The 25117-nt window shown below is 32.2% G+C and overlaps 1 protein-coding gene across 5 annotated transcripts in view; it reads right to left on the bottom strand.

Moving 5' to 3' along the window:
• The window catches only part of LOC115890765 (syntaxin-1A), a 98475-nt gene that overhangs the window by 72359 nt on the left and 999 nt on the right, over window positions 1–25117 (bottom strand). For all 5 annotated transcript variants that reach the window (XR_004051698.1, XR_004051699.1, XM_030911088.1 and 2 more), the window contains exon 3: window positions 21023–21122. Coding sequence is in view for 3 of the 5 variants with exons in the window: in XM_030911088.1 (XP_030766948.1) it covers window positions 21023–21122 (100 nt within the window). In the remaining 2 variants the exon portion in view is untranslated. The remainder of the gene's footprint in view (window positions 1–21022; window positions 21123–25117) is intronic.

Here is a 25117-nt window from a genome sequence, read left to right as displayed (position 1 = left end):
ATCAATTCCATTGTAAATGCGGCATGAAATCAAAGCAAACCACCCTTTTGTTAACAAGCAACTTTCCAACATGTCTGTTTTCCTCTTTATCAGCGAAAAAACCTCAAACACACCGCACTAAAGCGATAGCTGATAAAGAACTAATGCAGTTTCCATGTTTTCCTACACCACAGAACTGATACCGGCTGTTACCTATTGAAAATTGCTACAATATGGGACCGTATAGATTCATTGTTACCTTATCCAGAAAAAAAAACGGACCCTAAAAGGCTCGATCTACCATTAAAATGATTTATGTAGCTATACTTTGTTAATATCTTATAGAAGTGTTTTTCCCTGATCTCAGAGTTGGTTGAAATCGTCGAGTCATTTTAGGGTGACTTTTTAAGGGACTAAGATAGAAATTTTCCAATTATTCATTATTATACAATATACAGGGCCTTTAAAAACAATCTAAAATATTAATTTGAAGTTTGACTTCATATAATGACATTTTAACAGAACGTCAACGGTTTATAATAGACGCATCCAAAAACTAGCGTCCTTTAAAAGTCCTATTTAGATATTTTAAATCGCATAAAATTGTAAGCAATTTGTTACAAAACCATATAAATTATATATCACTGGAATCACAAAACATCAATCTATTTCCGTATTGTAACGGAATTTTAAATTATGTCTTTATTTTGAGAGAAAATTTAGTCCAAACATAAGGAATATTTTGTTGTTTGACCATCAAAATCTTAAAAATAAAGAAGTTGTATAAAAATGTGCTACAATACGGATATAGTACAATCCTTTCTCTTTAATTTCCTTCTTCATTTGTGTAAAAATACCTAGCCAGTAGTAATGGGTTGTTATTTAACTATCTGTTATTTTATAACAATTATTTATTAATAACATAACGCAACCGTTACTACTTCTAAAAAATAACAGATATAAAATAACGACACGTAGAGATCGGCCGCTCGTGAAACGAAAAACGAAGTCGGCGCTCTGCACCGCCACGAAATTCTATGCTGCTCGAAGCAATTCCAAAAAACAACTAGTATGGATGGAAAACATGTTATTTCGTCAACCATCGATACAGGCGGCGAGACAACGGACAACGGAGTGGGGAATGCGCTACGGCGAACGTAGCTGCTTCGGTCGACACCGTCGATGGTCGTATTGGGCTTACAACAGCTTAAAAATAATAGGATATAAAAGAAGCAGGTTTTTTGAAACAGTTGCGGGCATAACGCCTGGCGGTCGAGATAACAGGAGTGGGAAAGGAACGCTGCTGCATCGGTCGATTGTCGATGGAGGTTCGAAACAGTTTGGAGAATAACGCATCAGTTATTTTAGATAGTACATTGTTTTTCAACCTGTTACGAGCATAACGGGCGGAGGTCGAGATATTATGGCGCTGTATGTTTCAGTACTTACTTATTAAGTTTCAATATTTAGGTATTTATTTATTCTGAAAAATTTTCAGAATAATATTTTAAGATTTTTTAAAAATGTATACAGGGTGTTTTGAAAAATCTGGTGATTGATTAATCACGATCCTGCTTAAAGCCCTTGACGTAAAAAGCTGATTTTTGGAAAACGGATTGACTTTAGGGTGTAGAGGTTCGATAAGAAGGGATTTTTCGAAACTCGAATTCTAAGGGGGTGAAACTACCCTCAAATATTAGAATATTTTTTATTTAAAAACCGGTGAGTTTTTCGGAAAAACTCTTAAAACACGTATATTTTATTATGTTGTTTTACATATTTTAAGATTTTTTTAAAAATATATACAGGGTGTTTTATAAAATATGACCATTGAGTAATCACTATTCTGCTTAAACTGCTTGACGTTTAAAGCTGATTTTTGACAAACTGATTGACTGTGGGGTTGAGGTTCGATAAGGAGGGTGTCTCGAATCTCAAATTCCAACAGGGTGAAAACGCCCCTCAAATATTACAATATTTGTTATTTAAAAAACCGTTAGTCTTTCGGGAAAACGCCTGGAGACGCATAATTTATTTTGTTTTTTTATATATTAGTAAAATTAATTCGAACTCTAGTGTGTAGTTGGTTTACTTTGAAGAATATACTACACATTTTCTTATATTGCTATTTTTTGACCGCAAATGGTAAAATCATAACTAAGAGCTTCTCGCCCGTCGAGTGAGATGCACCCTGTACACTGCTACGCAATTCAGGATCTACGCGGATCGAGGGGCAGGGCGTAGGTAGATCGGATGTATAGGTATAGACGAGTGGCGGAATTTTGGCTTTTTTTATATCGCAATTTGTAAACAGCGCTTATTTGTAAACAACCACCGTTTTTAGAGAGGTATTTTAGATAACAATCGATATTTAGAAATGTTTTGACACCCTGGAAATACTACCACCGAGCACGTCATTGTTGCAACTGCGTTAATACGCCTGGCGGTGACCGCCTCCGACTCTTTCGGATATTTAGCAGTAAAATAAAGAAACCTGTTATTTTTAAGCTGTTTTTTATAAATAACTATAACAGTTTTAACTGTTATCTAAAAATAACAGTTTTGCCCATCACTACTAGCCAGTTTTACATAAAACGTTAAATGCCGAACGCTTATTTTGCTACTTTTTCGGACAAGTGAAATGGGCTCTTAAGTTGCAATTTTTTCGTATTCTATTAAGAATTAATCGACTTGCCCAAGCGAAGATTAACCGTAATATCCAAAAATTAATAAAATTAATGCCGCAATTAAGGCGCCCTATTAATATCCATCCCCCCTGCCTACGCCACTGCCCGCCTCGTTTACCGAACGACCCATTTTCTCCATTAATCGGATTTTCTAATTTTCTCGCCTCTTCCAAGAGTAGACGCTTCTCCTTCCATTTATTGTGGAGAATCGCGCGAGAATGAAAATGGAAAAAATATCGCCTCGCTGTAGAGATGGGTTGCTTTTTAAAGACTTGATATTTTATAACCCTGATAGCTATAGCGATTAAAAGATTATAGTAAATGTCAATAGTAGTAATTTCCAAGCCAACTAAACGAGTTTTTTCGATCATACGAAATATTCAGAATAAAAGAATTTTTATTTTTGTTGTTTATTCTATGTTTAACACGAATAAATTTTCAATACATGAACGTGGATTTTTCTTTTCTGTACGAACGAGTAATAATAATAATAATAATAATAACGTTTATTAAACATTTTCTCTTGAAATTAAAACAGATACAAAATAGTACAGTACAATACAACATAATATGCTACTATATCTAATACACATTATCTAAGTACAATTTAACTAAGACTATATTTAAATTTTAAGAATCAAAATAAACGTTAAAAGAATTACCACAAAGTAATAGAATTACTTGTATGTGGAAAGGAATACAATTTAATTATGACAATATATAATGTTCACTGGCACTTATGAAAATTTATTTTGTATATTTTAAGTTAACTAGGTCATTAAATATATCTCTCCCTCGATCAACCATCCATTTGCATACCCCTTTTTTAAACCCGGAGTAACTTTTAACATCCTTTAGGAAGGTTGGTAAGATGTTATATAATCGAGGTACAAAAAACTTTGAAGATCTTTGTCCAACAGTTTTAGAGCATAAACTAGGATAAAACGCCTTATGTCTAGTTTCATATTCATGGTCAACATGTTCAATAGATATTTTCCCCTGATAAATTAATTTTAAAACATCTAGGCAGTATAGCTGACGTATATCCAGTAGATGCGCCTGCTTAAAGAGAACGTTTGAAGACAAAGTTTTCTTTTTATTGTAAATAATTTTTATGAACCATTTTTGAACAGAATACAAGCTCTTTAAATGACATTCAGCCGCACCACCCCGCCCTAGAATTCCATATGTCAAACGAGATTGTACAAGGGATGAGTACAGGATTCTAAGCTGTTTGACGTCCAAAAACTTTTCAAATAATTAAATTTCGGCAACAATCCTCGCAATTTTTAGTTACATTATTAATATGAATATTCCATTTAAGATGTTTGTCGATTGTAACCCCTAAATATTTTATAAAATCACATTCCGGTATTACATTATTATTGGTTATTTGTAATCTGTCCCAATCTGGTTCATTATTTTTATAAATAGAGAAGGATATATATTTGGTTTTGTCATAGTTTAATGTTAATTTGTTTTTGATAAACCAGGTATTAATTGTCTGAAAGTCTTCCTCTGCTAATCTTTTCAAATTCGACCAAGAGTTAGATTTATAAAATATAGCTGTATCATCTGCGTAGGTAAAAATTTCTGCTTTTGTATTAATTGTAAGTAGATCATTAATATAAATAACAAATAATAACGGACCCAACACAGTGCCTTGTGGTACACCATGTTCAATCCTTCCTGGCTTGCTATTAATATCTCCCAAATTAACATATTGTGATCTGTTCTTAAGGTAACTTTTTAAAATACTAAGGCTGTTTCTTCGTATTCCATATCTCTCTAATTTGTCTAATAGTATTTTGTGATTTACCGTATCAAATACTTTAGCGAGATCTACGAATATACAGAGGCTTCGATGTCCCGAGTCTAGAGCATCATAGATTGATGAAGTCAATGCATGAACGGCATCCTGGGTTGATTTGCCTTCTAAAAAACCAAATTGATTTTTTGATATTATGTTAAATTTTAGAAAGAATTTTAACAAACGCTTTTTTACAACTGTTTCAAAAATTTTAGAAAAAACTGATAATATAGATATCGGTCTATAATTGCCTATATGCTCCTTATCACCCCCTTTATATAATGGTTTAATTACACCTACTTTAAGACAGTCCGGAAAACAACCACTTTCGATTATTTTTTAGAGTTTAAGTTTGGTTTGGTACGATCAAATAAAATAGAGGACGGTTGACAACCATATAGTGTACTCATATGTTGAGCTACAATTATTTCCAAAATATCCAACAAAAAAAAAGAAACTTTGTTGTGCCTTCGGTATAAATAATATCCAATCGAACATGTACCTACATTCGAAATAAAACTTTTTCTGTATCTCGCAAAACGACACGTGTGGAAGAACTGGACGACGACATATCGGAAAGGAAAAGGGAGGTGGGAGACGAAATTTTATCGCTTTCCATCGAAGTTTCCCATAAAACTTTCCCGGATGCGGTTTCCGTATCCAATAGAAAGGCGAGGGACGGACGGGACGGTGGAAATCGTGGCGGTAGTCGTGAAAATGGAAAAGTTAGATTCGGGAGAAATAGTTTTCCGCATCGAAAGGGTCTGGATATGTTTCTAGTATGAATAAAGATGGAAGATATTATGTATGGGAGAATGTGGTACAAGAATACTGCACATATTGGATATTATCCTTTTTAAATCTTTGTATATATGAAATTAATGTTAATTTTTAGTTTAGCGTGTACCCGCGACTTCGTTCGCGTCGAATTAATCATTTGTAATAGTGATGAGAAAGCAAAGCAAGAATTTCCATTAACATACAAACTGGATAAGATTTGCTCACATTTATGTAAGCACGAGAAAAAACAATATGGCGATATTATTATATAACTGGGTAATATTTGAGGGGTAGTTACATCTCGTTGGAATTTGACTTTCCAAAAATCCGTTTGCCAAAAATAAGCTTTTTACGTCAAGCAGTTTAAGCAGAATCGTGGTTAATCAATTACCCAACTTTTTGGAACACCCTGTATGATTTTTTAAAAAATTTCAAAATATATAAAAAACAAAATAAATTATGCGTGTTCAAGCGTTTTCCCGAAAGACTAACCGTTTTTTAAATAACAAATATTGTAATATTTGAGGGGCGTTTTCACCCTCTTGGAATTTGAAATTCGAGAAACCCCTCCTTATCGAATCTCAACGCCCCACAGTCAATCCGTTTGCCAAAAATCAGCTTTAAACGTCAAGCAGTTTAAGCAGAATCGTGATTACTCAATGGTCATATTTTATGAAATACCCTGTATAAATTTTTAAAAAATCTTAAAATATGTAAAACAACAAAATAAAATATACGTGTTTAAGGTTCTTAAATAAAAAATATTCTAATATTTGAGGGGTGGTTTCACCCCCTTAGAATTCGAGTTTCGAAAAATCCCTTCTTATCGAACCTTTACACCCTAAAGTCAATCCGTTTTTCCAAGAATCAGCTTTTTACGTCAAGCAGGATCGTGATTAATCAATGAACAGATTTTTCGAAACACCCTGTATACATTGTTAAAAAATCTTAAAATATGTAAAAAAACAAAATAAAATATACATGTTTAAGCGTTTTTTCGGAAACTTGCCCGTTTTTTAAATAACAAATATTGTAATATTTGAGGGGTGGTTTCACCCCCTTGGAACTGGAATTTCGAAAAATCCCTTCTTATCGAACCTCTACCAAACCTCTACACCCTAGAATTAACCTGTATGCCAAAATTGAGCTTCTTACGTTGAATGGTTTGAGCAGGATCGTGATTAATCAGTGAGTCACTTAAGGATTTTCTAATATTAGTATAGATTTAGTGAATGACATCTAAAGATTGACCACGCCAAAATCAACATCGAATGTCATTCCCGTTTTTTTTCGATCATACGGTACTAATTAATAAAAACCATATTTATATTGACTATCGAATCGTAAGTTGTACAGGTTGTCTAAAATTCCTCGTAGTTGAATGATATAAAACTCAATTAAAAAAAATATGTATGAAGTGGCGATAAATGATTATTTTTTAGAAATTGTTATAAATAATTTGCGGAAATTCTTAATTTTTTTTAAAGAAAATTTTATCAAACGAGTCTGTATAAAAAAACAGATGTATTCAGTCTAGTTTCCCTGTTCAATGACATTAAAGTAGTGTGCATACATAAACGATACATTTTAACCTTTGGTTAAGGTAAAGGTTGTGTTTATTAGATCACATACATGACTGGCCATGAAAAAATAAGGTTAAATTTGTATATTTGTTTTTTTCCGGTAAGTTTATAATCAAAAACATGCGGGTCAAGAACCAGATTTCGAGCATATACAATGTATCGCTGGCTAAAAATGTACGATTTAACGAATATACAAAAAACATTAAAATTAAAGGAATGCTACATTATATTTCAGAGGAATATCAGCTGAATATGCAAATAACTTTAAATTAATATAATGTAGACTTTAAAAAAATTAAAAAAAATTGTTATAGGATATATTTTAAAGATATACCTATTAAATATACCTTTAAAAGAACTAAAAAATATATTTCTATTTTCAGATAATTTTATTAAAATATTCAGAACAAAAGAAACAGAAAATTAACAAAAAACCATCCACTTTTTATCAAAAATGTCAAGATTAAATTGAAAAAAAAACAACAGAAAATATTTTGTGCTTCAAAAATTCAATATGCCATATTCAGGGAAAATTGAATTATTTTTAGACGATTTTGATACAAAATCCAATTTAAAAAACTGATTTCCTTCCATTTATTCGACAATATTTTTTGGTGGTTCTTAAGTGGATTGTCATAAACAAAGCCTTTACTGATAAAGCATCTTATATCTTCAAAAAACCCGGACGAAAAGAAAAATATGGAAAATATATACCTAAGTATTATTTTCCCCAGGTTAAAAAAAATAAGAACAAAATTCGGAAAGCAAAAATACTTATATCAACTAAATTACTTCAAATAATTAATTTAGTTAGATAAGATAAAAACCTTTTACAGCATATTAAATATTTTTTTGTTATCAAAACATACTAATTGATATTTTTAAAATACAATAGGTTTGTTCCAACCCCAAGTTTTAGAACGGTTCTGGAACCGTTCTGAAATCATTGGGACTAGTCTTATCCGCATGCGTTAACTCGGCACTGTTTTTGAACGATTTTAGATTGACAATCGGTTGGAACAGTTTCGGAACCTTTTTTAATCTGTCTTGTCAAAACACAGGTTAAAATAACCTCACTTTTTGTTTCATGTAAGATGTAAACAAAACAAGCCTTAATAATATTCTTCACAGATATTCTTATTAATTGTATAGAACAGTGGAAACTGTAAAAAGTGGTAAATTACTACCTACATTAATAAATAATGGACACAAACCATAATTTTGGTAAGTTTCACTTGGTTTACTATTCGTTTTTTTTTTGTTGAAAAGTGTGAACTGTAAAATGTTAAACCCTAGCTAAATTAAATAGACAATTTCTAAGTATAGAAAGAATTCTAAACAATAAAATCCATTAAACTTCAAACAAATCCACAAAACAAAACAAGCAAACGCCCCGGCCCAAATGTCAATCAGCTGATAAAATTTACTAACTGCGCATGTCAGTACAAACAGTTCTCACTTACTGGCAAGTATCGAAATTATGGTTCCGAACCCGTTCTAATAACGATGAAAAAATTGGTTGGAACGCAAAGAGAATCGTTCCAGAACGATCCCCATCAAGGTTGGAACGCTTTTAGCCCTATGCGCATGAACGGAACCGTTCCTGAACGGTTCTCAGCGGGGTTGGAACAAACCTTATATTGTCCTGATATCTATAGACTCCAACCGAGAGTCTAACCTAATAGCACAGATTTTAATTTGTGCTAATAAAGAAAGTAAAAAGATAGTAAATAATTTTAACTCTTTGAATTACTTACAATTTCATCTAGATATATACCGGGTGCGTCTCAAAACTGGTTCACTGTAAGTTTTTATTTTTTTTCAGATAAAAAACGAGATTTGGTTTGTACCAGTATATGCCATAAATTAGGCTTGATTGATGTATTCAATTCTTTTCGGTCACTTCCTGTTTCACCGGAAATGACCAAAACTTTTGATTATTAAATGGCACCCTCGGCATTTTTTTACTTTATTCGTTAGAAAATAACACTCGCATAGCATATGTCAACTATTTATTTTTTATATACTTTTAAATTTCAATTTATTAAAAACATTAATTTTTAATCAATGAGTCTTGGAAAAATAGATTTGGTCGTCTAATGTTTTTAGTGTTTTGTCCTCGGCCGGTTAAAAGATGCCCTCAAATCATATCTGAATTTTATCAAATGGAACAAAGGTGGCCTATTAGCATATTTGGAAAAAGCATTTTTTTACGAATAATTTGGTACCACACACTTGGAATTTCGAGTCAAATTGTCGTTCAAATAAACCATATGCGAACATGTCAAAAGTTGACATATGATATGTCATTCTCTCTCATAAGAAAACAAATACCGAGGGTGCCATTTAAAAATCGAAAGTTGTAGTCTTTTTCGGTGAAACAGGAAGTGACCTTATAGGGTGAGCCACTTTTGAGACGCACCCGGTATAAGATTTTTAAAATCTTTTATTTATAATATACACCACAATAAATAATCTTAATTTTTTATTTTCATATTAACAAATAGGAAGATAATGTCATAGATAATGTATTAAATCAAATGTTTATTTATTTATGTGCGTAATTAATTAACAGAAATATTATTTGAATCTTATCACACACAATTATTCATACTCGACTGAGTCATGTCAGTCATGTAATCACTAAAATAATGATTACATGTGTTAAATATACCTAATTAACAAGTAGAGTGATTTACCAAAGTAAAAACTTACTAAATACGCCAGAAATCTAGATATTTTAACTAAATTAGTAGTTTTACTTAGTTAACTAAAGATAAGATACATTATATATTTCAAATACATATATAAAAAATTAACTAACTTTGTCATTATCTGTAAAAACCTTATGCCGGATCCAGACCAAGCAGACAAAACAACGACAAGACAGAAACATTCATTTTTTACGACAAAATTGTGCCAAATCCAATACACTTCTGCGACATTTTTGTCTCATTTTTGTTTTGTTTCAAAATTCGGAGACTTTTCAATGTCCCGTCTCGAGCCGGCAAAGATCAAAGTATCTATGTTTTGTTGGTATATTTTACAACTTGTCGGCGCAGTGTGGGTGGCGTGTGCTGCCAACAGTAGGAGACCAGTGAAATCACACATGGTTAATAAAAATCATTCGCAACAACTAAACTTTTGACTTTGTTGTACTTTTGTCCTTGCGGTGTGAACAATTTGTCTCAAGTTTGTCTTGTCAGAATTCTTCATTTTTGTCACAAGTTTGTCTTGTTTTTGTCTCAAAATGGTGTTTACTTTTTCTCGCCTTGGTCTGGACCCGGCATTAGAAGTATTTTAATATGATTCTCATAATCATAATATACCTACTTTTAAGTATAAACAGGATGAGTAGTATGTAATTTGGTAAAACGATTATGTTTAAGAATATTTTGAATTTTGAACTTCCATAAGAATTAATTAACAAAAAATAGCTATATTTGAAAAAATTTATTTTATATTTACAAAATCTACATAAAGTTTCCTGGCTTCAAAATTAGAACGTAAGAAATCTAAAACTCTCTGTTTATCTTGAAAACTCTGGACTAATGAAATATTATTTATTCACCTTTATACAACATAATTTCATCTCTTAAACTTGCCCCGGTTTAATTTAAAACTGTATCTTTTAAATTAAAATTGCTAGATTACAGAAGATAAAATTATAATTAGAATAAGACTGAAATCTTAAATAAAACAGAAAATTTAAGAGAAATTCGTATTTTTCTGATATTAATTAAATTAATAAATTACAAAATTTACTACATCAAACAAACTTTTATTATAATTAATAAAGAAATAAAAAATATGATATAATCCTCCATTATATCTAAAACTAGCGTGTACCCGCGACTTCGTTCGCGTCAAATTAATCATTTGTAGTGGTGATGATAAAGCAAAGCAAGAATTTCCATTAACATACAAACTGGATAAAATTTTCTCACATTTATGTTAGCATGAGAAAAAACAATATGGCGATATTATTATATAACTTGGTAATATTTGAGGGGTAGTTTGATCTCATTGGAATTTGACTTTCGAAAAATCCGTTTGCCAAAAATAAGCTTTTTACGTCAAGCAGTTTAAGCGGAATCGTGGTTAATCAATTACCAAACTTTTGAACACCCTGTATGATTTTTTAAAAAATTTCAAAATATGTAAAAAAACAAAATAAATTATGCGTGTCCAAGCGTTTTCCCGAAAGACTAACCGTTTTCCAAATAACAAATATTGTAATATTTGAGGGGCGTTTTCACCCTCTTGGAATTTGAGATTCGAGAAACCCCTCCTTAACGAACCTCTACACCCCACGGACAATCCGTTTGGCAAAAATCAGCTTTAAACGTCAAGCAGTTTAAGCAGAATCGTGATTACTCAATGGTCATATTTTATGAAACACCCTGTAAATTTTTTTAAAAAATCTTAAAATATGTAAAACAACAAAAAAAAATATACGTGTTTAAGTGTTTTTCCGAAAAACTCACCGGTTTTTAAATAAAAAATATTCTAGTATTTGAGGGGTGGTTTCACCCCCTTAGAATTCGATTTTCAAAAAATCTCTTCTTATCAAACCACTACACCGTTTGGCCGTTTTTTAAATAAAAAAAATATTGTAGTATTTCAGGGGTGGTTTCATTAAAATCTAGAATGCCACTCTTCCTAAAGAAAACATTCGACCTATGCGTACTACCAGTCATGACCTATATATGCGAAACCTGAACACTTATAACGGACATTATAAGGAAACTTGCAAAGTACAGAGACTGGCATGTATCTGCATCACAGGTGCCATGAGAACATGTCCAACAGCAGCAATGGAGGTCATTCTAGACCTAACACCACTGCACATTGTCGTCGGTAGTTATGCCAATGCGACAATGATTAGAATGGTCATTGACGGAAACAGTACTGGGAGAATTTTCAGGTCAGGGGCTTGGAACACCCTCAAAAAGAAAATTCCACTTCTCCAACTCCCAGTGGATGACATACCAAGAATTTACAACTTTGAGAAACACCTCACTGTAGTATTGAGTAATAAAAAGGATTGGGAAGAAAGAAACGCTTACTCAGCATATAAAAGACCATACCATCACGTGGTATACTGATGCTTCCAAAACCAAAGCAGGGACAGGGATAGGAGTATTTGGGTCGAAAACTAAATTCTCCGAACCAATGGGCACCTACCCCAGTATCCTTCAGGCAGAAATTTGCGCTATCGAAAGATGCGTACAATTTATCTTAGATAGGAACTATCGAAAACAGGAAATTGCCATCCTATCCGATAGTCAAGCAGCACTTAACGCGGTTGGTCAAAGAATGCCTAGAGGAGCTCAACAAATTAGGCAAAAGAAAATAAAGTCCTCTACTCTGGGTGCCTGCTCACCAAGGGATAGAAGGCAATGAAAAAGCAAATGATCTAGCTAGAAAAGGAGCGGACACTCCACTAACTGGACCAGAACCGTTCTGTTTTCCAAACGGGAACCAACTGAAAGCGGAACTGAAGAATCTGGAAGACTCCATCCGTAACTCGGAATGGGTGTCCTCCAACGGTCTAAGACACTCGAAAAAGTTCCTCAGAACTTATGACCGAGAAAAATCAAAGGTTTTCCTTGATTTAAGTAAAAACAATCTTCGGATTGTCACGGGGTTTCTAACAGGACACTGTCTCCTCAACGAACACCTCAGTAGGCTGAAACTGAGAAACAACGGCGAATGCAGATTTTGTGGGGAAAATGGGGAAACACCACAACACCTTATGACCACCGCCGAGACCACGACCATTCGTGCCATTAACCTTGGTACGTCTGATGTCGAGAATGGAGAGCTGGCCTCTGTGGAGCCGTCTCAAATACTGGCTTTTGTTAAACTCGTTATAACTCAAGAAAGGGGAACACACAATAGATATATAAGGTCGCGGTGATTAACTCCCCTCCTAAACATTCTACATTCTACATAAGGAAACTGCAGGTCGCACAACGCTCAGTGGAACGAAATGTGCTAGGAATATCCAAGAGGGGCCGTAAAAGAATAGAGTGGATACGACAAAAGACCCAGGTAATAGATGTGATCCACAGCATCAAATCCCTCAAGTGGCAATGGCCAGGACACCTAGCAAGAAGGACGGACAACAGATGGACCACAAAAATGACAGCATAGTGCCCACAAGGAATTAAGAGACCTAAAAGAAGACCGAACCTGAGATGGGGCCATGATATTATGAAATTAGCAGGGATAACTTCGGCCCGCATAGCTATCAATAGACAATAATGGGCTCAAGTACAACTGTGAGGAAGGCTCCATCATAATTGGAAATGGTTGATAAATATATAATAATTTTATTATTCCTATAAATCATACTATTTTACATCTGAATATTCTTTATTTTCAATAAATTGTTATTGCTATTAGTGGTGAGCTGGCTTCTACACTACAGAATTTCTATGAAAAATGACATAAGTGTTATATTATTCCCCGTTGAGTAAGTGCAGTTCAAGTGTAACAAAGCAGAATCACATTTTATAACAACTTCTATGAATAAAATTACTTTTTACATATTCATATTTAAATTAACTGAATTGCTTAAAAAATAACATAACAATTACTAAACAATATAACTTTTTTCCATAACAAGTGTTAAAATTGCCTTATATCTATCAAAAATAGTAGATAAAATAGTACTTTAACCGCAAGGGAACATTAAATAATACTTTAACAGCGAGGATAGGTTAAAAACTTTATTTCTTCTCGCACGTTTTTTAATTGCTTCCATTTTTGAAAATTTTTGTATTCCTTTCATCAGCAATCGACACGAAAGAGAATTAAAAAATATTGACTCAAAACTGACAACTAAAGAAGCAGCTTTATTTATTTGTCAAATTAGATAGAAACCAACGCCAACCCAGCACAATATGTTTTCTACTCGTAATAAATTCCTTGAAATAATAATTTCTGAATATTTTTTAAAACGTAATTCGCTATGGAAAAAAATATTGTTTTATACAAAAATTGAAATGTTGGAACAAGCCTAAAACATCGTTTAGAAAGATCAAATATAAAATATCAAATCCAAATTATACACATTTGAATCTTTTGTATGTTTTCTGAAATGTACAGAAAGTTGGATTGTTAGAAGATATAGCTTGCAATGTCGTAAATATGTGATATAGTAGGATTACAGCTGGATATAAAATGATATCTTTGTAGTTTGTAGCTATAAAAGGATTACGTACGTTCCAACCAATCAAATTCAACACAACAGCGTTATTTTTATATGATTGTAGTGTACAACGTAATAAAAATCTTGTTATAGGAAAATATTTCTGTCTTACCCCTTTGCATTACTGAAAACGCTTTTAAAAAACTACTTAAATGTGCAAAATTACAGAATGCACGCAAAAAGAACAAAACAGTTTAAAAGAGACCCTATACGAAAAAATTAAATTTGGTACGTCGATAGATTGGACCAAGGTCAACTTGACCGTGTGTGTCACTGTGACAGTTAGTTTTGACGTAAGAAATGTCAAAAGTTGATGTCGTCCGATCGCGACCAAATTTGGTGGGTACGCTATGTGAGCGATATTGCGTACGGTCCCACCCTGCAAAGTTGGATACGACGTTTCGTTTACATCTTCATCAGGGTGGGACTAAGGATTTGATATTGAAGAAAAAGGTGGGTCGATTTCGGCGTAATTGGGGACGGGCTACAGGATGACGCACTCGACGTTTCGAACTGATGCCTCTAAATGGATGAAATCATCAGGATTTTTCTTAATGATAGAGGAGTCCTCAGACGGACGGACAGACAGACAAAAGTAAGAAGTTTCACATTTTTTGCCCCTTTTTAAGACTTTTTAGTTCTTCTCTAAAAGAACTTCTTAAATTATTAATCTTTTTAACAACTTCTTTCCGATTTGCTTTTTTATTTACATTTTATATCACAACCAAAAAATTTAAATAGCATTAAGTAAAATTTATATTATAACAACCTAGGATAACATTATGCCTGATTTTATTACAAACTGTAAACAAACCGTTTTTATAGCGTATCATTATGTAATTATTATGGAATCAAAACAACTTTTTTATAATTGTCCTCATTATTTAGTTAAAATAAACTGAATAAAAAAATTGCTTATTAAAATAACTAACTAAACCATTCCAAATTGTGAGAAAATAAAATTTAAACAGAGTAAAAAAATCTTGCTTCGATATTTCATTATTTTAAAATTTAAACAATAACTTTTTTAAAAACAACCACAAAGAACAAAAAAAAGTAAAAATATACAAGATCTAAATAAATAAAGAGAAAATATCAGGATGCGGTTTTGGATTGTATAGGGTGTCCCATTTTCGTGTGTTTTATGGGATTTCTCGTTTATGAGCAGATACATACAAAAATGCGGTTTCCCATCACAGTGATACTTTTTAGGGTTCCGTACCCAAAGGGTAAAAACGGGAACCCTATTACTAAGACTTCGCTGTCCGTCCGTGCGTCTGTCACAGAGGTCTATCTTATGAACCGTTATACCTAGACAGTTGAAGTTTTTACAGATAATGTATCTATGTTGCCGGTATAAGAACAAATAATACTAAAAACAGAATTAAATAAATGTTTATAAATAAAAAAAGTACTTTCACTAAACATTATCTTTTAAGTAAGAATTTTACATAGTATCTTTCAAGTCCTCGGTGGCCGCGTGGTTAAAGCGTTAGGACCAAAGATATTTAAACTCAAGAGATACAATTGTTTACCTTTCTCCTTCATCAGCCATTATTCTATCCTTATTTTCCCATCTCTCTTACACCGAAAACATTTGCCAGATTTACCTGTATGTTGGTATTAGTATTCGATTAAATACCACAACCAATTATTAAGTAATAAATAATTTCGTTATATTTTTGTAATATATCAACTACCATTTTTTCATTTAATGCTTAACTGCCTTACTATTTTAAATTTTATAATGGAACAAAAATATCATGGTCGTGTTTCTTTTAATAATAAAAAGCAGTTTGGCAACGTCAGTTTTAGAAATATGCCGGCGTAGTACAATGTATTTCGAGGACGAATGGAAAATCCTAGATTCTCCTTTTGCGATGTTGCTATGCCGCCGATCAAGCTCCATATTCTTTATTTGCAGTACTATAGTATTTTTGCGATATTTTGTGGACTTCTGTGGACATTAATTTGAAAATATGGTGCATTCATGTATTGTGTACAAGAGAGTGTATCATTTAAATCCAAATTTAACTTTTCACCAGTAAATACAAATAACTAGGGTTAGGTATATTACTATATCCTATTCTCTGTAGATCAGAGGCGTACCTAGACATAAAAAATAGCAGATCTCTAAATTATATTTTTAGGTTTATTTTTTAAATCATATATTTATTATGTTTTTTAAATTATATAATTATTAATTAAATTATTTGTAGGAAAAAGATACATGGTACATACTAATTACCAATAAGTTAATAACAATTTCTGTTTCCCTTTTAAGAAAGGGTATTGAATGTTAAAAATTAAATTTAAGTTCTATAAACCGCCTGTAATTTATAAACAACATCTATTTTCGAAAAACCGTACTTTCTTATAAGAATAAATCTAATCTAGGTACCTACGTGGGTTTGACAAACCATTACCTACCTTTTGTGAAAATTTTATTGGGGTGTACCAAAAATGTTTGCGGCTTTACTTTTTTTGTTGCCGTTACAATTTTATACGGCTTTTGTTTTAAATTTTGGTTGTAAATGGACATCTTTTGACATACATATAATTAATGTTCTTATTACATGAATTTTATGACTTTCTTACATTTTACTGTATTGAAATTCTTTGCACATGCACTTTTTATTATTTATAAACAATATGAATTTTCCTTTGCAAACAAGAGAAAAAAAACGAAATATTTTTTTAAACTAAGAACCGTTTACTAAACAATTACCATTTTATTTTATTTATGATTTTGTAAAATTATCGCTAGACTTTTCTGATAACTGTGTATTATAATATCAAATAATTTTGTTTAGATATACACATACCGTATGATCGAATAAAAACGGCGTCCAGTTGGCTTGGAAATGACGATCGATGGCATTTCCTATTTAAATTTACATATAAAATGATAGCGATCTTCATTTCATAGCCATCGCTGACGCCGTTTTTATTCGATCATACGGTATAATATACATCTTATATTTTCAGTCCTGATTTACTGTGTTTAAAACATCCCTAAAATGAAAGTTAAGGTAAATAAATGTTGAATTTTCTTACTTCTTATTCCCTCATTAATGAACAATTGTGAACTAATAAAAAGTATAAGGCACATTTTAAATTTTATTCACTGTTTTTTTATTGTAGTTGTAAAATTCATATAGGTATATAATAATAAAGTTTGTATTATTTTATATACAAAATATTGTGTTATTAGGTTAAAATTACTATTTTATTTTGTTATTGCTAATAGAGGGAATCTCATTCGCCGGAGACGAACAAGGTTTGGAACAAGATATTGAAACTGCATTTACTAATACACCTAAAATTTGCACTCGTTGATTTTCGCAAACCAATGTGTGATGAAGCTTTAGAGCGTTTTATGAATGGATCATTGTATCTCCCGAGTTTAAATACCTTTGATATTAACACACTCGAATATTGATGTTTTATTTTTTTAATTTTCTTAAAATACTGTCGGTCAATCTGCACGCCACTGGAAATTAACGACCTCAACCGTCTAATCTTTGTAAACAACTACATTGTTGCCGCAGCGCCGATACCCTATTCCCTTCTTTGTCCATTCTCTTTCGCACTCGTTGATGTTCGCAAAGTAATGTGTGATGAAGCTTTAGAGCGTTTTATGAATGGATCGTTGTATCTCCCGAGTTTAAATATCTTTGGTTAGGACTTTACGCTGCTATGACGTTGGAGCCGTAGTAAGGCAGGTTCGAATCCTAGTCAAGGCGACTTTTTTTTAATCGTTTTTTTTAATTTTTACATACTTTTACATATTTATTTTTACTTTTTACATATTTATTATTGATTAATACAATTTTTAGTAATGTGTTTTTGCATTTTTTTTTAAATTACTTATACGCGCATTCAAAATTTCAGCTAAATCGGAAAACAAGTTTATAATAATATAGTGACTAATGTTGTATAGATAATGAATGGTACAGAACTGTTGGTGCGCGAGTCCGACACGCACTTGACCATTTTTTTATGAAACTACAGATTTGTCCTAGCCTTAAAGTTCCTGAAATACAGGGCGACATTAAAAATGTTGCATCTTTCCACCTCCTTCTATCTCGATTATCTTATAACTTATTGAAAATTTAAAAACTGAGCCCCATAGAGTTTTTCACGTAGAAATCAGTAGCGTAACTAAATTTTTTCTGGGAGCTGTCATTCTTGAAATATTACCCAAATTTATATTTTTTTGGAATACCCTGTATATTATTTTTTTACATTTTAATTTTTTACGAGATATATTCTACTTCTTCACCAGAAACCATAGACTTAAAATAAAATATAGACTACACTATTTACATCTCAACGCGGACAAACAACCTTTTTTGTACACATGTTTACTTCTGGGTACAGTCGACCGAGCCTTCCTCATCCAGCCTATGTTGTCACGTCTTTAATATTATCAATATTTTTTTTCTTGATATACACATATATTGAGATATTAATACTACAGTTTAATAAAGTAGGTTTTAATATTCCATAGATGTATTAAATAGTTCTTATACTACTAAACTATAAGTCGGATACTGTTTAATAAGGATAAGTTCTTTACAATATGACAACACCGATTAGAGGCGAGGGAGCCTATTCATTCATTTATTACCTTGTAGTACGTGTCGCACGTGTGCGGTAAAGCTTTGTTGCCGCTATCTCCCCGGCTGTATTAACGCATTTTCTTAGCTTGTAGTCCTTAAGTGTTTATTTTATTGACTTTTTCTGTTCAAAAACTATAAAATATTGTTCGCCAGTGCCAAATTTGCAAGAAATTTGACTTAAATAATCCATTTAAGTCTTGAAACGACTTTTGACCGGTAGGCAACTCTCAATTTACCCATTGGCAGTCAGTGGCGTTGTTGTAGAAAGGCACTTATTTAGATAATATTTTAGTAAAATGTAAAATCTGAATTTTTTCTTTTACATTACATTATTTACTTACTTACATTGTAACAAAATCATAATTATAACCCTGTTAATAATTAATAATGTTTTTATTAAAAATATATTCCGGTTTATTCTAAAATTATCTTCAGAATCTAAAATAACGTACAAGAATTTTAAAATGATATTACATTATGAAACAAAATTTTTTTAATATACCGGGTCGTCTCAAAAGTGGCTCAACCCTATAACTTTTTTTATTTTTTCAGATAAAAAAACAGATTTGTATGTTAGTAGGTATATAACATAAATTAGGATTTATTGACGTATTCAATTGTTTTTGGTCTCTTCCTGTTTCACCGAAATGATTACATCTTTTGATTTTTAAAGGCACCCTCGGTATATTGCTACTTTATTCGATAAAAAATGACACTCTGAATAGAATGACATATCATATGTCAACTTTTGACATTGTCGCTTAAAAACATATCCTATTTTAAATTTCAATCCAGTTTTTTTCAATCCACTAAGTTTTAATCAAGGAGCCTTGGAAAAATAGTTTTGATCGTCTAATAGGTTTCATGTCTTGTCTAGGCCGGTTAAAAGATGTACAAATCGTATTTTTAATCATACATATATCAATTTTTTTAAATGGAACAAGGGTGACTCATTAGCATATTTGGAAAAAGCATTTTTTTATGAATATATTGATACCACACACTTGGTATTTCGAGTCAAATTGTCGTTATGAACCGCGTGTTACAATTACAATTAAACCATATGCGAAAATGTCAAAAGTTGACATATGATATGTCATTCTATTCAGAGTGTCATTTTCTATCGAATAAAGTAGAAATATACCGAGGGTGCCGTTTAAAAATTAAAAGTTATAGTAATTTCCGGTGAAACAGGAAGTGACCAAAAACAATTGAATGCGTCAATCAATCCTAATTTATTTCATATACTAACATACTAAATCTTGTTTTTTTATTTGAAAATATAAAAAAATTATGGGGGATGAGCCACTTTTGAGACGCACCCGGTATAATAAAGACAGTACCGAGTTAAATAAATGTAGTTTTTATTTTATCCACTTCCTATCACCTTCCTTGCTTTAATGGAACAGTTTCTCTAATTTACATAATAACACATCACTTAACCAGAAAAAAAATTACAACAATCATATTTTTTTTTCTCTCCCTGTCGCCGTTTCTATTATATCTGTGGAATAGATCCTGTTTTGATTAATATTAGGGGTTGTAAATGTTTGACTAAAATTAATAATTTATTATTAATTTCAAAAATTACCTAATTTCGATTATAAAATTTCTTCTATAACGTATATTTTATTATTTTTATCCTTTTTGGACTCTAATGGTTTTTCTAAACTTTTATTTAAAAAACCTGTCCTAAATCTTAATAAAATATAAAAAAGTTTAAATACGATATATTTTTAATTTAATTATAGCTTCATTAAAATAAAAAAAAATTACCCGGCTATGATACGGAGAGTTCAGGTGTACTTGAGAAACGAAAGAGAGTGTTGTGTTTCTCGGCAGAGTCGTCAGGGAACGACCGTTACGACAGAGACAACCTATCTATCGCTCGTGTCGCACTCGTTATAACCTAAAACAATAACACAACAATAACAAGACAGTGTCTGACCGCATGTTCCAGCTATTTATGAATGAGATGCTCAGTCTATATTTTATTTTAAGTCTATGCCAGAAACCAACAACCCTAGGCATGTTATACTACAATTTAAAAAAAATCACATCAATTTTTAAAAATTAATCATCTCCTGAACTGTTAGCTTATTTTTTAACACCCTGTATGGAAAATCTTCAAGAAGTGGTGTGAATAACCCCTTCAACTTACAATGAGGTTATCCTGCCGCTTTTATTAAATTTTTTCTTGTCTTTATGACACCACGGCTTCGTAATAGAGTAATATTAAAAATTCTGTCTGGGTATCATGGAAGGGAATAAATAATAAAATTTGCTTTGAGGAATAAAAATGAATACTTATAGAAAATTCAATAAAAAAATTCACTTACTGTCGTCACTTTGAGGAGCTGACAAAATGGCGCTGTGTTTTTTCTTGACTTCCTCCACATTCGCCTGAATCTTATCTATCATTTCCCGTATCTCTTCCACCTTGAAAAAGAACAATCATATTAGAAAAAAAGTGATTTAAAATCTACAGGGTGGGTCAGTTTACAGGGGCATCATTTTAAGTGACTCGCTCAATTGACTGAAGATAGTAACAGGATTTTGCAATGTAATTTTACGCGAGGATGCTGATTTTCTACTACACTAACGTCTACGTCCCACTAGTCTACTCGGGCACCCAACAATGTACAGGGTGGGTCAAATTCGACGCTTTTAAACGGAAACACCCTTTTCTATAGGAGATAGACCAAAACTAATATCGGTGTCTGGAGCTCAATTCTTGTCAAAAACATGATGGTGAAAACCGCATATCGATATCTGTTACCGTTTCGGAGTTACGGGGTGTTTTTCAAAAATGTGCATTTTTAACAAATCGCTGTAACTTTTATGCTATGGAAAATTTTGTATTTCTATGAAAACATTTCCAAAGCACCTTTTTACGTAGAATTTAATGGTTTAAGTATACTTTTTTTAAAATTAATAATTTAAGAATTATCAACAGAAAATTTGATTTTTTATAGTGATGGGTTGTTATTTAACTATCTGTTATTTTATAACAATTATTTATAAATAACATAACGCAACCGTTACTACTTCTAAAAAATAACAGATATAAAATAACGACACGTAGAGATCGGCCGCTCGTGAAACGAAAAACGAAGTCGGCGCTCTGCATCACCACGAAATTCTATGCTGCTCGAAGCAATTCCAAAAAACAACTAGTATGGATGGAAAACATGTTATTTCGTCAACCATCGATACAGGCGGCAAGACAACGGACAACGGAGTGGGGAAAGCGCTACGGCGAACGTAGCTGCTTCGGTCGTTACCGTCGATGGTCGTATTTACAACAGCTTAAAAAATAATAGAATATAAAACAAGCAGGTTTTTTGAAACAGTTGCGGGCATAACGCTTGGCGGTGGAGATAACAGGTGTGGGAAAGGAACGCTGCTGCATCGGTCGATTGTCGATGGAGGCTCGCAACGGGTTGGAGAAGCAGTCATTTTAGATATGTTGTTTTTCAACCTGTTACGAGCATAACAGGGCGGTGGTCGAGATAATCGGTGTGGGAAAGGAACGCTGCTGCATCGGTCGATTGTCGATGGAGGTTCGAAACAGGTTGGGGAATAACGCATCAGTTGTTTTAGATACATTCTGTTTCAACCTGTTACGAGCATAACGGACGGAGGTCGAGATATTATGGCGCTGTATGTTTCAGTACTTACTTATTAAGTTTCAATATTTAGGTATTTATTTATTCTGAAAAATTTTCAGAATATTTTAAGATTTTTAAAAATGTATACAGGGTGTTTTGAAAAATCTGGTCATTGATTAATCACGATCCTGCTTAAAGCCCTTGACGTAAAAAAGCTGATTTTTGGAAAACGGATTGACTTTAGTGTGTAGAGGTTCGATAAGAAGGGATTTTTCGAAACTCGAATTCTAAGGGGTGAAACTACTCTCAAATATTAGAATTTGTTTGTTTTTTATATCGCAATTTGTAAACAGCCCTTATTTGTAAACAACGAACGTTTTTAGAGAGGTATTTTAGATAATAATCGATATTTAGAAATGTTTTGACACCCTGGAAATACTACCACCGAGCACGTCATTGTTGCAACTTGCAACTGCGTTAATACGCCTGGCGGTGACCGTCTCATACTCTTTCAGATATTTAGCAGTAAAATAAAGAAACCTGTTATTTTTAAGCTGTTATTTTAAGCTGTTTTTTATAAATAACTATAACAGTTTCAAGTGTCTATCTAAAAATAACAGTTTTGCCCATCACTAATTTTTTATATGGGACACTCTGCATATTTTTAATTTATTGAAAAGAATTTAAAATTACCTTTCCAAAAATGTAACACACTTGATATTTTGCTCGATTCATCTTCGAGATATAGAGTATATAAAAATTCGCCCCCTTTAAATAAGTAGAATTTGAACGGCACCGGCTGTAATGCAAAAAAATCTAGCTGTGAGCATCAGTTAAAACGAAAATAATATTTGCTATGAGAGATGCAGAATTTTATAACAATTTAAAATATATTTAACCAATATCAGCACATTTAAACTATATTTAATAACAATAAAAATAAATAGCAAACCAAGGCATGAGATTTTGCTTCAGGTGTTCGACATATCCACCGTCTTCTGTTATGGACAGACGGGACAGTTTTTGAACATTTCTCGCGGAATTCATTAACTCAGTGAGGGTGAAAGATACCCTCTCATAACTTCTAAGTATTTTTAATTCTTGTCTAAATTATACGGAAGAATAAGGAACCTTTATTCTTCCGCAAATATATCCATAGGATTAGATCCATGTGCACTAAGTCAGGCGGCCTCGACGGCCAACGGCTGGGATCTTGGTTAGCTATCCAATTATTCTTGAAATTTGCTGCAAAAATTTGCTGATAACTTCAGCGTTCAGAGGCGGTGCGTCGTCTTGCTGGAAAAATATGTTTTCGAGTTCCATTAAGGGATCATCAATAAGGGGTCCAAAGCCTACTAGTTAAAAGTGACGAACTTTTAAAAATCTTGTATTTCGAAGGGGATTATAACCAAATATCAAGTGTGCTATATTTTTGGAAAGGTAATTTTAAGTTCTTTTCAGTTAATTAAAAATATAGAGGGTGTCCCAAATAAAAAATCAATTGTTCTGTTGATAACTCTTAAATTATTAATTTTAAAAAAATTATACTTAAACCATTAAATTCTACGTAAAAAGGTGCTTTGGAAATATTTTCATAAAAATACAAAATTTTCCATAGCAAAAAAGTTACAGCGATTTGTTAAAAATGCACATTTTTGAAAAACACCCCGTAACTCCGAAACGGTAACAGATATTGATGTGCGGTTTTCACCATCATGTTTTTGATGAAAATTGAGCTCCAGACACCGATATTAGTTTTCGTCTATCTCCTATAGAAAAGGGTGTTTCCATTTAAAAGCGTCGAATTTGACCCACCCTGTACAATGCCAGATTTTTTTTTGAAATTCAAATTTGGCAAATACGACGCCATCTTGATTTTTTTTAAATGGAAACCCCCACATATTTTAGCATTATCTGGTAGATAATTTTTAGGTAATTTGAAAAACACCATAAAATCGAAAAAACGGCGTCAAAAACGGCTGGGGAATAACGATCGATGATAATTTTAGCGAGGTCAAGCCCTAGACGTCATTTACTTAGCCTGTACTCTTCTTTATTTGTTAATGGCGCTTACTGCCAGTTGGCCCTAAGAAGGTTGCAATTTATATTGAGCAAAAATTATTTTAAATTGTCTAGAGAGATTAAAATTTAAAAAAAATATGTTTTAGAAATACCGTATCATTGAAGAAAAAAACGGCGTCAGCGATGACTATGAAATGGAGTCGCTGTCATGTTATATTTAAATTTATAAGGGAAATGTCATCGATCGTTATTTCCCAGCCAACTTGACGCCGTTTTTTAGATTTGTGTGTCTGGTAACGTTTTATCCTTTTTTAATCTTTATATTTTATAATCAGTCGTAACTTTTGACAACTTTTATGTCAATTTTTAGCAAATGTTTACAGATTGACCTCGCCAAAATTGTCATAATTTCTCATTCCCCAACCGTTTTTTTTTTGGATCTTACTGTATATGTAGGTATATTCAAAAACATCTCAGATTTTTACAAATAAAAAATATTTAAAATTTTACAACTAGGTACCTACCTACCGTCATTTAAATTTATCATATAATTACTTAGGTAACAGTACTATTAAAAAAAAATAATTAAAATAATAGTTCTCCAAAACTTTGCCTTATCAGGATCAAATTTAAAGCTCTGTTAGGTATGTAATTTATTTAGAAAAAAAAATAGTTTTTTTTGACACCTGTAATTGTTATTATGCATACCTAGGTATTAGAAAATAAAGATGAGTCATGAAACACTCATTGGACCCAATCTAATCATCTGTAGGTGTTCCCAGCTGTTATAAAAAGATTTAC

Source organism: Sitophilus oryzae, unplaced genomic scaffold (genome assembly GCF_002938485.1).
Source record: "Sitophilus oryzae breed Bouriz unplaced genomic scaffold, Soryzae_2.0 scaffold_910_pilon_pilon, whole genome shotgun sequence".
Lineage (NCBI taxonomy): Eukaryota > Metazoa > Arthropoda > Insecta > Coleoptera > Curculionidae > Sitophilus > Sitophilus oryzae.
Note: the sequence above shows the minus strand (reverse complement) of the source record. Positions and strands in the feature narration are given on the sequence as shown.